The following is a 15,496-nucleotide window of genomic DNA, read 5'->3' as shown; positions in this document are numbered from 1 at the left end:
GAAGAAAGTTTGCATTTCGTTGTTTTTTAAAAATATATATGTACAGGAATTAAGTCTACATGTGCCATTCACAGGATCACCAGTTGTGGTTACCATAGTATAAGTGTGCCATATATAGAAAAGAAAGTTAGAAATCACAGGTCTTAGAAAATACTTAAAAAGAATAGAAGTCCCCAAGAAAGAATGTGAGATCTAAAAAAGATAACAAATGAACCAAGAATAATGTGTCACCTTTAAATAATTCAGTGATATTCTTTCTGAGGAGTATTTGAGCAGTAGTTTGCATGGATACCTTTTGCTTAAATTGTTTAGTACATAATCCTAGAATACAAAGTCTACTGAATCTGATGTATAGCGCTATAGCTTGGATGTTCCTGGCTAGGAGTTGAAACAAGAATTATAAAGACCATGAAGAAAGTTTTTTAAAGAGATGAAAACATGATTTGCAGGATGGAAATATCACTAAGTAGTGAAGGAAATTTAAAATATAACTTTTTTTATTTGATAAGCAGAACAAAAATAAACTAGCAAACCGCAGAACAGGAATGTTTCATATATTAAACTGGAGGAAAGGCATATCAAGACAGTTATTAGGAAAAAAAACATAAGAATTATGTGAAAATTAAACTTAAAGCTACACTTTGGATTGCAAGGACCAACATCAAACTCAGAGATACCTGAGCATGCTAAAGGTATATGAATGGCACCTAAGCAAAAGTAGAGAGACAGAAACCAGCAAGGCAATATTGAAATATTGAAATATTGAAATATTGAAATATTGAAATATTGGCAACTTGCAAAGCAAATTTCCAGATGCTGTATACATTATTGCAGGAGATTTTAATCATGTGGATCTTCGTGTGGTCCTCCTAAATTCTATCAACATATAAGGTGTGCCACTAGGGGTGAACACCTTGGATAAGGTCTCTACGAATATTGCAAATGGATACAGGGTATTACAATTACCACATCTGGGCCAGTCGGATCACTTGTCCCTGCTTTTAGCCCCGGAGTATATTCCTCTGAGAAAACAGGCAGGGTCGGTAGTCAAGACGGTGAAAAGCTGGCCAGAGGGAGCAATGGAGCAGCTAAAGGACTGCTTCGAACAGACAAACTGGGAAGTTTTTGATCATCCTGATCTCGACAATCACACGGCTGCGGTGTTAGGGTATATGGCACACTGTATTGATACTGTCACGGTGGATAAACGAATCCGGGTTTATCCTAATCAAAAACCTTGGATGACCGGGAAGGTTAGACGCTTGTTGTACGCAAGAAATAAGGCTTTTAAGTCTGGGAATGATCTAGATTATAGTGCTGCAAGAACGAACTTGAGGAGAGGCATTAAGCAAGCTAAGGCCGAATATAAGAGGAGAATTGAAGATTGCTTTCTCAGTAATAACATGAGGCAGGTTTGGCAGGGGGTTCAACAACTAACGAACTATAAAGCAAAAAAGGTCTCTTTGGATGGTAGAGTGCGGCGGTGGTTGAGGAGCTGAACAACTTTTTGCTCGATTTGAGATCCATCAAACTGAAACTATCCCTTTGCCATCATCTACTCAGCAGAGCCTCCCCTTCATTGTGAATGAGCAGGATGTGAGGCAGAAAATGAAGGCGGTTAATTCCAGAAAGTCAGCTGGGCCTGACTTAATTCCTGGTCGGGTGGTAAAAGACTGTGCTGATCAGTTAGCTGGGGTATGGACCGAAATTTTTAATCGATCCTTGACACAATGTGTGGTTCCTGTTTGTCTCAAGGCTTCCACCATCGTTCCACTGCCTAAAAAGTTGCCCACAAATGGTCCGGCGACTATAGGCGGTGGCACTAACTTCCATCTTAATGAAGTGCTTTGAGCAGCTAGTTCGAAATTATATTATCTCCTGCCTTCCCAATTCCTTTGATGGGCTTCAGTTTGCTTACAAAGAAAATAGATCAACCGAGGATGCAATTATTACTGTGCTTCACATGGCCTTATCCCATTTGGAAACACCGGGGAATTATGTAAGAATGTTGTTTGCAGATTTTAGTTCTGCTTTCAATACCATCATACCGCACAGATTAATAGCCAAGCTCAAAGATCTAGATTTTCCAGATTCTATTTGTTTATGGATATTGGACTTTTTAACAAATCGTCCACAAAGAGTTAAACTGAATGATTCTATTTCTACTGTCAAGACACTTAGCATTGGCACTCCACAAGGTTGTGTCCTTAGTCCACTACTGTTCTCCATCTATTCATCTGATTGCACAAATAAACATCCCAACAATAGGATAATGAAATTTGCAGACGATACTACGCTTGTAGGACTTATTTCTGGGGATGATGAGTCTGCATATCGGGATGAGGTATTACAGCTATCCGCTGGTGCAAAAATAATAATCTTCTATTTAATATTAAGAAGACCAAGGAGGTTATAGTGGACTATAGGAAAAAAGAGCAGACATTCAGCCACTGTATATAGAGGAGTTCGTGTGGAACAGGTGGTTGAATGTAAGTTTCTCGGACCATCATTACAAATAACCTGACCTGGAGTGCAAACACCGCTGCTTTAATTAAGAAGGCACAACAACGGTTGTATTTACTAAGGATTCTTAGGAAACAACAACTGGCTGAGAGTCTACTGACTACCTTCTATCGGAGTTCAATTGAGAGTATATTATCCTACTGTCTCTGTGTATGGTTCTCGAGCTGCACAGTGGCAGAGAAAAAGGCAATTCAGAGGGTGATCAAGACGGCCCAAAACATCATTGGCTGCTCACTCCCCTCTTTGGAAGAACTGTATAGGAATAGACGTAAGAGGAAGATACTTAATATATTGAATGACTCCTCTCATCCAGGACATCAGCTCTTTGAACTATTACCATCGAGAAGGAGATTTAGGGTATTAAGAACAAGGACGACCAGATTTAAGAACAGTTTTTATCCAAGTGCAGTTTTGAGTTTGAATGCAGGGTCATAAGATTTTTGTGGAATTAAATGGCTGAGAGTAATGGGGTATTTACATTTTTAAATTGCATAGAGATGATTGTATGGTTGGTTGTGTTTAGTTTAATTTTTTTTTTTTTTTTTTTTTTCTTTTTAGTGGTGTTTGTCCAGTTTTTACTTTGTGGAAGAGCACCTCATTTCGTTGCACCCGCTTGCGAGTGTAATGACAAATAAATTCTTATGTCTTATGTCAATATTGAAATAAATGGCAGAAGAAGCTAAACAATTTCTCAAAGAACTGACAACGGAATACTGTCAGTCACTTGAATGTAATAAAGTCACTTGAATGTAAAATTTCTGATCTAGTCACAACATTAACAAACAATACTAAACAATACACAAACTCTTAATATGGCAAGGGGAAAAAAGATCCAGGGGAAGAGCTCAGAGAATTGGAAAAAAAAAAAAAAAGAAAATACTGGATCTCATGGAAGAATGGCTAAACTACCTCAGAAAGTGAAACTAAGAAAACAATGAAGACATTTAAAAACTTTTACTACAAGTACCGCTGCCTGTTTAAATGTCAAGTATTTCTGTTGTCAGATAGTAAATGTATAAATGTGAAAAAGGAGTTAGATATAACGCTATTCAATCATTCTTTTCTCAACCAGATCAGATTATAGGAATCCTTTTATGATTGATTGTTTCTGTTTATTAACTGATCATGTTGGGTCAACTATTGGTATTGTCACTGTAAAAAAGTAATTAAAGTGGCATAGTAAATGATCATAAAATTCTCTTAGGAATCTCACAAAAAGGCTCAAAGTTGCCATATTAAAAGATTAAGCAGTGTATGGGTATGAAATACACAACACAACAGGCAAATAGCAAATGGTTTAGATGCCATTTTATAGTGTGGCTATTGCCCAAATTATGGGAGCTAATTTTGCTAATTTTGATGATCAGAGGGCAGGTAAAGATAATGAAACTCAACTCTTTTGAACTGCTAGTATTAATTATAAGCAAAAGCTGATAACTTCATAGCTTTGTTGAAAACATACTATTATATTTGAGAGTAAAGAAATATAAAAGAGATTTATAGAAAACTGAGGAACTATAGGAAGCAATATGAGATGAAATGTTTTAAATCAATGTTTGAAACGTCAAAGTGCAACTCTGTCAAAAGTGATTTATTTCTGATACTCCAGTCCTCTCAAAATGGCTGCTATCTACAATATATCTTCACCAGTCTACCAGTGAGGTGTAATTATACTGGTGGAATATCCAGCAATAGAAACTTTCTGGAAAGAAAAACGAATTGAGTATATTTTCTTTTCTCTTTTCTTTAAAAAAAACTGCTGAACATCAATAAACGCTGAATTTACAGTTCAGCCTGTGCACTGTTTCCAATAGAGGTGCATTGTTTCTAATTATTTACTTGTTGCAGGTACCAGAAAAAACAACAACAAAACAAATCTTGCAAAAAAAATGGGATCCTGTCACTAGACCTATGCTACCATGATAATTCTGTTTTATTAGATGAAAATAAATGCAAATATTTCTTATGCTTTCTGAAACATATTTATTGCTATTAGAGCTGTACAATAATGCTTCAGAAATAATTGGGGAGTTTATAGGTCCCACACAAGCATAGCATTTCTCTGCTCCACATTGCTTGAATTTTTAAGATGCTGTTTAAACTAAAAGAGGATGCCGCTTCTTTAAGAATTATATTAACTTTAAAGAGTGGACTCCTGACAACAATATCATCTTTTATTCAGACTCACATGGAATTCTGAATAAAGTTGTGTGCCTATTATTGAAAACAAATATACATACATACAAACAAATAAGAAATAGCCAAGAGCTGCTGTGCCTGTGCAAATTGGCAAGCACGTTTTCCTAATCATTTTGAAACATCCTACTACTTATTGTTTATACAATAAAAAGAAGAAGAAAAATCCTCCATAATTACGAATGTGATCAAATGATGTTCTCTGCTATATGTATTTTCCACTGTAAAATGGAGAAACATTCATTTCAGTATCTGTGTTCCCAGTAGGCTGTTTTTTTAAAATGATGTTTGATGTCCTAGGATTCCAAGTTATGAAATTTCCTTTTTGATGTTTCTTTTGTTATGCATGTTAAATAAAATTATTTTAAAATGATAAAGCAGGCTTGCAAGCTCAATTTGCCTAGAAATTTGGCTAGTAAAGGAAAAAAGTCAAGATCGCAAAAGTCAAAGCTAAAGAGAAAGGAACATGAGGTACCAAGAAACAGATAGTGAACATGCAGGTTCCCTGGGTACAAACAGCTAAGCAGTTCCTTCCGCACTTTACTCAAACATTTTGGAAATTGGGATTAATTGAGACAATTTTTGTTGATGCTACTTGACAAAACACATGGCAATTAGTAAAAAGAGAAATGAAAGATGTTTAACAATGTACAGTAAGTGAACCTTGTGAGGCACAAAATTACTTTTGACTGCGGATAGCTAATGGCTGGGTAAGAATCTCATCTGTGAGAATGCTAATACACAAACAGCAAATTAACATTAGAAGAGGTTAAAATAAAATTAAACAATGGAAGCATAAAAAAATCTGAATGAGATAAAACATATATACCAGCATGTATCTAGATATTATGCACAGTCAGTGTCAGAACGTTCACCATGTTCATACAGACAACATGATCGCATTTGCAATGCCTTGATTAAATTTTCCTTGCAATGTTCAAAGGCCAGCAGTTCACACTGATATGATGAATACCAGGTCCTTAATAAAGTAATTCCAATGTATGTTTAAAGGATTGCACGAATAGATCATTCTCATAATGCTAGAAGGAGTATCACTTTGTCCAAGGACAACATAACTACATCTAGAATTAAGAGAATATTTGGCAAGTAGTTTTCTTTGTAATATTCTAAAGTTTTAGATATTTTCTTTTAGCTTTCCATTTGATCCAGGCCTTGATCTAAAGTTGGGCTTGATCTAAAGTAAGGCTTGTAATGCCAGTTCCTCAAAATGACCTTCTAGTTTTCAGTGCATAATATTCCATTGCTTTTCTTCTGCCAGATTCCTGATAGTTTAATTATTCAAATCTTTACTTATAACCTTGAATGCTGTGGATCAGCTACTGGAAGAAGAATCAAACCTCTACTTCTTCTACCACTTCTCTATTCTGAAGGACCCTCTATAGCGAGTGTACATTCTTTTATCAGATGTTGGGATACAAGTGCAAATAACAGATGAGGGCTGTTATTTGCACTTGTATCCCAACATCTGATAAAAGAATGTACACACATACGCATACATGTACCAGATGCTTAAGCCAGTGGCCCATCAACCACTGTAAAGCACTCGCTATAGAGGGTCCTTCAGAATAGAGAAGTGGTAGAAGGGAAGGAAGTGGTGGTAGAAGGAAACTCCGCCAGAAATTAATCTTTGGAACCCTGCAAGGCATCCTGTTCCAAGAGGCTGTGCCATTCTGGCAGAGTTTGGGGGAGAGAAAGAAAGATTTCTGCTGCTTCCCTTGCATCAAGCCAAAAGTCTCTCTCTCTCTCCCCCTGAGAATGGAGCTGGAGATGGTATCCTGCAATCCCAAATAAAGAATGATCGATTGGTAGGAAAACGGGGTGGGTAATTTTCCTGCAGACTTTTTTGGGATTTTCCCAGGGTCTCTGATCCACAGGATTTAAAATTATGAGTTTGGTGGTCCCTGAGATCCAAAAGGTTGGCGACCCCTGTTGTAGATGACTATAGACACTGAAGTAATATTAAATGTGATTAAAATGAATGTGTAGACTGACTAGAATATCTGAAATAATTTCATAATTTAATCACTACAGAAATCTCACATATTTGGACTTGCAATGTAGAGCAGGACTGGAAAATCCTTAGTGGCTAGAAAGAAGGAAGAATGAGAAGTGCCATGGGTGGGTAAATGATGCAGAACGTCATATAAAGACCGTGGATGGGGTAAATATATTTTTCATTATTTTACTTTTTAAGTTGTTTTAAATCTATTTTATGACTGACACTATAGTCCTGTGAGTTTTCTTGCCTCAAAACGATGAAATATCTTGCTACTGGTTTTCAGCAGTTTGCCCATCCTACTTCCTGTTTTGGCATAGAAGCATTATTCAGAAAAGTAGTACCAACTAAGTTCAGGGACTTCTTCCTGATTTCTACTTTCAGTGCCAACTTAACATGCAATCTTTAGCTGCAGACTAGGATCTACAACTGCTTATAACATACCATCAGGATTATCCTCCCTTATTACAGGGTAGGCAAAATAGCTCCTCTGGGAGTCACACACTTCTTTCTGCTGCTAATTCTGGATGTATTTTAATTTGCAAGTGGATGGAAGTGTTTTTAAATGAAACAGCCTTGAGATGCCTAATCACTTTTTAGTCCCTGGAATGTTTCTATGCCCAACATCAACTCAGAAACAGTATTGGGAAGGTAATATAGCACAAAATAACAGGCAGTGCTTCATTCTGATATTGACTCTAGTGAACTTGAAAAAAGAGTTGAACCGCTCTGCCATGACCTAGTAAGGCAGACAAAAGAGGCCTTTGAAGGATCTAGGGAAGAGTTCATGGAATCACCGGGACTAGGATAAGAATGGTGTTTTAATAGGTTTGAAAAACCAAGTCAGGAGTCTACAGACAGCAAGAGAGACCGTCTGTTTATAAATATGCATGTGAGTTTTTAAATACGTACAGTATGTTACATAAGGGAGAGTGTAAATTACCCAGAGATGTTCTATAAGGGAGGGAATCACATGAATGGTTCAAGAGTGGTATGTGTGATAGAAGTGCAGGGTAACAGAAAGAGTGAGGGGAAGTGGATCCTCAATTGGGGAAGCTGTAAGTTCAAAGGAGTGGCTCCTATTTTGATTTAAATGCATTATGTTATAAAGCTGGAGCAATCATAGCGGCTATTAGAGAATGGACCACCCCATTATATATTTTTGTAATGGCACCTATCATACTCTACTCTCTCAAAATGCAAATGTGCTTAATAAGCCAAAATATTGCACTCTAACTGCAGAGGCATCATATGTTGCTCAGTTACACACAGCCTTGATATCTATCATATTTCATCTGTATTACTCTTTGTTTCTGAGGTCTGTCCTTTTTGTTTACGTACAGTGATTGGGAAAGTACCCAATTGGTCCCTATCAATTCAAGCTATTTCTTCAGTAGCTGCTACCACTTCTATAAATATCCCCATCCAGTATGTTCTCCAATATCTAATATTTATAATATTTACATTTGGGTATCATTTGATCTAATTCATTGGTTTGACACTAGGATTCCACAAACTGAGCTGCTGGAGTCCTTATAAGTGATATGCTGCTAATGAGAAAATGAAAGATAATTTCAATCACAAGTGGAACAGTTCCACCCTAAACTGATTCTACTTGGGAAAGCACTGGCTGCACGCAGAAAGCTCTGCTGTTCTTGCCATCATTTGTTGCCCCATGGAGTCATGAAACTCTTGACAGATGGTACAAACAGAAATGTTTCACTTCCACTCTGAATGTTTTCATAAAAGAAAGCCCTCAAATCACAAGTGAAAACAAGCTTATCTCAGAGCTTTTTGATAGTCTACGTGCTACATTGTGAGCTGCCAATAAGTGAACTGAGTTTATACTTCACCAGCACATGGGCTGAGAAGAGAATAAAAAGCAATCCAGTGTCAGTCATCTTTTCATCCGGCCATCTGATTTTAATTTTACTGTTAATTTTTACTGTTGCCTGGTACTATATATAGTATGAACATGCAACATGGCGTACCACCCTACTTAGTTCAGCATTCATTCTCTGCAGAATGCGTTAATGATTATCCCCTACTTATAGAGATTGGAACTGCTCTTTTCCAAGTGAATTCATAGAAATTTGCAACGGCAATAACACAGTGTGTATAGCACACAGACAGCTAGGATGTCCTGGGATGTATGGAGAAAATATGAGCAAGGTTGTTTCTCAAAGGGATATGAGCACATGCTGAGCAGGGATATGCATGCACAAGGTTCAGAGATTGAGTATCTTGTTTGCAACGAAATGGAGGGTGGGAGAGGATGCAGTAAAACTCACAGAGACAGGGAATATATCCTGTCTATTTGCTTTCCCCTGTAAATCTGTGAGTCCACCTGTTGAAAATGTATGATCTAAAACATAAACAAGACTTACCCTGGCCAAATGGGCTCCTGCTTCAGAACCACAGCTGGCTTGTCACTCCTCATTTCTCTAGACAATGGTTCTAATTCCCCATTAACTCACACAGTGGCAACAGCATTTTCCCTTGCTTACATTCCCATAGCCATACAGAGAGACTTACTGGACTGTGCTGTCCGAGCTTCCAAAACTGGAGTAAGGACTCCTAGTCCCTGCTCAGACCGGGCTCCTAGCTGAAATTTGTAGAGTGTGTCTGGCTTGAGTCCTTCAACTGGATAAGATGAAGTCTGGTCGAATTCCAACTTATGCTAGAAAAGATAAAGAGTTGTTTTCTTTACATTTGGAGGGGAAATAAGGAAAACCAACCTTTAATGATTTTTTTTTTTTTGTTCTTAAATCATTTTCCCGTCAATACTTGCAGATTAATCAGGTCAATTATACAACCCAAGTTACTGAATTTGCATAACAGTAGGAAAATCATGATCTTCATATTGAGGACACTAACAAAACAGTGTCTTGTGCTCTTCAGAAACAAAATATTTATCAGAAATGCAACCACAGCATTCTGCAACATGTCAGTGTAAAATGTCAGGAAAGCAAAAAGAATGAATTCTCCCTCCCAGCATTTTGTTATGTTAAGGAGCTTTTAAATCAGAGTTTGAGCAATTGTAATATAGAAACTTTATAAGCCCCCCTCCCCAACACCATAGGAATCTAATACATTCTGCACTAATTCTCTTGGGTGTAATGTCCAGAACAGATCTTGGATAGTACTGCGCATTCCACAATTTTGTACAGGTAGTCCTTCACTTACAACAGTTCATTTAGTGGCCGTTTGAAGTTATAGCGGCACTGAAAAATGTGACTTATGACCATTTTTCACACTTATGACCATTGCAGCATTCCCGTGGTCATATGATGAAAATCCAGATGCTTGGCAACTGACTCATATTTATGACATTTTCAGTGTCCTGGGGTCATGTGATCCCCTTTTGCGACCTTCTGACAAACAAAATCAATGGGGAAGCCAGATTCACACTGTGTGGCTAACACTACAGTGATTCATTTAACAACTGTGGTAAGGAAAGTCGTAAAATGGGACAAAACTAACTTAACAAATGCTTCATTTAGCAACAGAAATTTCAGGCTCAATTGTGGTTGTAAGTCGAGGACTATCTGTATAAGCATCGAAAAGTCATAGAAGTTCATGTTGGTCACAAACAAGTCAGCAACCAGAGTATTTTGTTGTTTCTAAGTGTTAATATATAAAATTGCAGAGAAAAGATATGAAAGCTACAGAAAATTCAGTCAGAAAGGTCCTTAATAGAATTTCTACTGAATATATCAGCTGGGCTTCAGCACTTATATCCCATCAGCAGCAAAAACTAACAGGCACATGCAGATTTGTTTTCATTTGTGTAATTCATATCACAAAAATTCAGTATTACAGAATTCCAGTAACTTTAAGGCAGAGAGAACACAGAGCCTTACTCTAGTATTATCCCACATAACTGTAAAAACCATTATTTCAGATATTAGTTTATTGACAAATAAAAAGAACTTTCAGATACTGAAGATCCCAAAACATTTCTTAATGCAAAACGGCCCATATATGAGGCAAGCTATGGCTAGTTTTTACTTTCAAATCATGGCTAATCATCATAAGGACTAGATGGACAACCTCTGAAACTTCATCTACGAATTCATGACAAAGGGAAATGCTTTCAGTAATTATTCCTTATGGCAAGGAATCCAAGTGATCACAGGAGTTCTTGATTCTCCCTCTTGCACAGAAAAAAGTATAAAGGTTCACAACTACATGGCACCTTGTTTTTTAGAAGCTGTTTTAACAACTATCTTCTGTATATTTCAACAATAATCTAACTGGCAGTATAGAAAAACCTGCCTCATTTCCATAGGAAACTACAGTATAGCAATCAATTATTATGTTTCTTACCTGGATCCCATTTGTTCCCTCCCAGTATATCAGCTCATACTTGGTGATGCGCTCTTGAGAGGCTGGTAGCCAAGTCAACATGATCCGTGTATCTGACTCGGCCTCAGCTTGGAAATCTGCTGGTTGGGCTGGCACTAGGGACCAATGAAATATCAGTCAGTGGGGGTAGATCTGAGGAGCTTTAGGAAGTGCCCAAGACACTAATCTTATCACTGTTGTAAAACTTTAGAGCATTTTCATAACTCTATTCAGTACTTTCCCTTTTCTTTAGATTCCAAGTTCAACAGTTTTCTTTTTAACCTTGTTAGCTAAGCAGATGTCCATTCTTGACAAACATACAATGATGATAAAACAACGTGGTATTTATAATCTAAAAAAAAAAAAGATAATCTTCATAAAGAAGCATAAGCTTGCTCCTCAATGAACAAACCCCATGTCTGAACGATATCACGATCTTGGCCTCAAATATCTGAAAGAGCAGACACTAAGACATGGAGGGGACAATGTTAATTCTCGCTTTTTCCAATCTATTCCTCCCTGAAAGTGTTGAAACTGCAACTCACAGAACTCTATATCATGCAATCTCAACTCACCTGAGAGGTTATCAGATTGGAGGAAAGCGAGTTTACATCAAACATACGGTACTTACCACCCTGCTGGGTCTTGACTTGAATAACATCAGAAGGGGGCCCATCTCCTACTGAGGTGAAAGCCAAGACACGGATACTATATGTAGTCTCAGTTATCAAACTGCCCACAGTAGTGAGATGACTGTCATCAGTGTTGTGCTTCTGCCACATGCTGAGTGGTAGATGGGGATCAGTGGTGTAGTATACCCGGTAGCCTCGAATCAGTCCATTAGGCTCTTCAGGTTGCTCCCACTGGACCAGCATGGTGCTAGCGCTCAGCATCCGTGCCTGCACTTTGAGAGGTGGGCTTGATGGAGCTTGTTCTCCTGTCCGCGCCTCAACCAGTTCACTAGGGAGGCTCCTTCCAATGTTGTTTACAGCAATAATGCGGAACTCATATTCTGAGAAGGGGCTTAGGCCACCAATACTATAGCGGGTGGTGGCCACCCCATCCACTTCTTGGAACGTTCCCTCCAAAGATTTCGACTTGTATTGGATGACATAATAAGAAATGGGGTCTGCATTTCCAGAGTCCCAGGTGAGAGTAACACTGGTGGCCGTTGTTTCAGTCACTAATGGTTCTGTCGGGGGCTTTGGCAGAGCTGAAAATATGCAAAAAAAGAAACCATACTGTTAATGCAATTGATAGAATGCATAAAAATATAAATGAGGTTCAAAATTTCCTTAGCCTTCTTCTTTTTAAGGGCAGAAATAATTTTACCGAAACATATATTTTATATTACACACTACCACATATTACTTGGAGTGTTTTTAATGAAAGGATAAACATAGCAATCATGTTAATAGATGTGTTCACAGAACTTGTTGGTGGCTGGTTAAATAACCATAATTTAGACAAGAATCCAAGTCAGTTTTCAAATGGAAAAAAAAGGTTATTCAGCTAGAGTACCCTTCAGGAACTTTGTTCAGGGCCAATTCACCAAGACAATAATACTTGCATCGTACTACTATTACAAGAACAACATTTTTATGGGATGCAAAAATCGGTGAAAGGTGCATTTGGGTGATGGGCTATTACAGCATCCTGGCCATGATAATTCCAAGCATTAGCCGAAAAAGTCACAATCTTCCTGCACTATTAGATAAGAAAATCTAAGGCCAATACTGTGATCTGGGATTCTTTTATATATTGATTTTATGGCAATACTATAGATAAATAACACAATATATAGGTACAAATAAGAGAAGAGTTACCTCAGAGAAATTAATACAGAAAAAAAAAACTGGGTTTATTTGTTTGAGATTTGTTCTCCATTCTGATGTTTGTGTATCTGTTTCATGAAGTAAAAAATAATTAGATAACCAAATGAGAAGAGCAGAGGTTGGCTGCACATACTGTAACAACTGGTTCGCCTAGTGCAGAACCGAAAATGTAAGCAGGCGTGCATACACCATCCGTGCTTGCATGCAACTACAAAAACACAGGGATTTCCTGCATGTGGCAACTGCTGTGAGTAGAGTGGGCAGGACGAGGAAAGCAGCTGGGCTGCGTGGGGTGAACAAGCCAGATATATAGGATGGGATAGCACTGGGGCAGGTGGGCGGGCCCAGCTGGTGGTCAGAACTACCAGTATGGGCGAGCCGGACCGAACCGGCGGCAGCCCGCCACTGGAGAAGAGATATGTTACTGGTATCTGGGATAGAATCTTCTCTTAATTCCACATTTTATATAATATATAAAACATTATTTGGCCAGTCTCCCTAAGGAAAAAATAAGAATATAAAATCTGAATAAAATCTAGGAAAAGATAGCTGCAACTGTATATATCTGTCATAATTTCTTTGGACATAATCTGGAATTTCTTACCTTTGACAGTAATCTGGGCTGTTGCATGGATTACTCCCAGTGAGGACATGGCTTCACATGTATAGTTGGCTGACTGTGTAATATTGATCAGTTCTAGAACATTCCTGCCCATTGGCATGTCATCTTCTTTTGTTAATTCCACATCTCCAAAGATCCACTTCACATACGGCATTGGAGACCCCACTGCTACACATGTGAGGTTCACACTCCCTCCAGGCATCACCTCATGGTTGCTTGGAGGGATTGAAAATCGAGGAGATACTCGCCGCACTGAAATAAGGAACAGAGAACTAGTAGGGTCACAGCCTCAACTTGTGTATTCATTTTTACTTTCAAAGTCCGATGGGTAGTGGGGACTCATCCTATTAAGAAGTAGTAAATCACTCTAGAAAAATAAAATTCTGTGCAAAACGTATTTATTGAATTTCATGTCATACATGCCTCCTTTTTAAGTCACACTGGCATTATTTTCATCAAGAGATCTGGCAAGTTACATCACGTCACTAAGATGAATCTTCATTTCCACTGCATCCCGTTAATTAGAAAATAAGTTCATTTTCCAATCACTAAAATTCTGCCAGATGTTTCTATTTAAGTAGTATCATTGCAAAATGGTCTGCAGGCCAAATCTATGTTATAATGGCAGGTACAATTTTTTTTCCAAAATTATTTTGTATATTATAACTAGCTAAAACAGCATCCCCAGAGAAAATGTAAAGAGGCCTAGGCCATATGCAAACCTAGTTAGCATTGGAAAGGAGTTCAGATCCACCCTGACACAAGAGCACTTAGACAATGGATCGCACCCCTTATTCACTCATGCAGTATTCTTCACTTGGTTTGGTGGCAAGCCTTCAGATGTACTAAAGCTTGCTGGCTATGAGCTGAACCACTTTGTCTAGGGAAATGCTGGTCTTCTGTAAGACCAGTGTTACAGGCCAATTTAAACAAGGGCAAAAAACATAACCGAGCAGAGTAAATCTTTGTTTCCTCTGGGCAAATTAATTCCAGGTTTTACTTAAAAAGGCTTGTGTATTGTATCTCCTCTGGGAAACCTAAAATGAAGTCAGTGCTTGTGTATGTGGAATTCTCTCTTCCTTAATAAAACAGCCTCTCCAATTCATACCTCCTGATTGTCAAGCAAATAGCTAAAGGGCAGAGAATGTATAGAAAAGACCTATTGGGAGGGAGATTACTGAGCAAAGCTTGCTCAAAGGGCTATGGTCTACTGGGTGTGTTTTATGCTGGACTTCTTCCTGTGCTGTTTCTAGCATCACAAAATCATGTTAGAAAGGTGCAGCTACTGCCATATGGTAGAATGGTAGTATTGACAAGATTCGGTTCAGGTTGACAGACTAACAGTACCCCTAATAAAGTTTTGCTTGAGTTCTTTTTGATGATTCATCCGTCCAGTGGATTCACAGAAAGAAAACTGGCACAGAAGGCCTCACATTACTATGAACAACAGAATGAAGATTTGAAGATAAATGAAACAATACTGTCAGCAATATGCATACTACACACCATCTTGGGGACAAAAAAGGGGACACATTAGCTTCGTAACAGCTGGAAGAAGAATAATGTACATGTTTTCAAATGTGTAAAAACAGGTTGTTGTTTTTTTAATCAATCTCAAATCAGCAGTTACATGCATGGTTGCCAGTGAAAGGCTTGTTACCCAACTGAAAGGAAGTATTTTATAAACACAAATTAAAGCAAATAAAAAGGGGTCACATTTGTTCTAACACAATTATCCAGATATTTGATGGACATGGCAATGGGTCAACATGATGGGGTGGTTATCCAACATAGCCTGGATCTGATCGGCAAGAAGCAGGACTCTTCTCTTCCCCATCCCCCCCCCACATCCAATGAACATGAGGCTGAGCCAATAGAGGACAAGTTTGCTTATATATTAGGATTTCAGTACAGTGGACCAACCCTCTCACCAACTAAATTGGTCTCAAACAAAAA

General features: G+C 38.1%; 1 protein-coding gene across 8 annotated transcripts in view; it reads right to left on the bottom strand.

Annotated features, from left to right (window-relative positions):
* PTPRF (protein tyrosine phosphatase receptor type F) overlaps nt 1–15,496 on the bottom strand; it is a 588,039-nt gene that overhangs the window by 74,560 nt on the left and 497,983 nt on the right. For all 8 annotated transcript variants that reach the window (XM_087960145.1, XM_026665718.2, XM_026665721.2 and 5 more), the window contains 4 exons: nt 13,523–13,792; nt 11,715–12,296; nt 11,066–11,199; nt 9,272–9,416 (listed from right to left, as the gene is read on the bottom strand). In XM_087960145.1, coding sequence (XP_087816271.1) covers nt 9,272–9,416; nt 11,066–11,199; nt 11,715–12,296; nt 13,523–13,792 — 1,131 coding nt within the window. The remainder of the gene's footprint in view (nt 1–9,271; nt 9,417–11,065; nt 11,200–11,714; nt 12,297–13,522; nt 13,793–15,496) is intronic.

The sequence above is a fragment of the Notechis scutatus genome, chromosome 3 (genome assembly GCF_049901735.1).
Source record: "Notechis scutatus isolate UNSWTSFEM ecotype Mainland chromosome 3, rNotScu1.2, whole genome shotgun sequence".
Classification (NCBI taxonomy): Eukaryota; Metazoa; Chordata; class Lepidosauria; order Squamata; family Elapidae; genus Notechis; species Notechis scutatus.
Note: the sequence above shows the minus strand (reverse complement) of the source record. Positions and strands in the feature narration are given on the sequence as shown.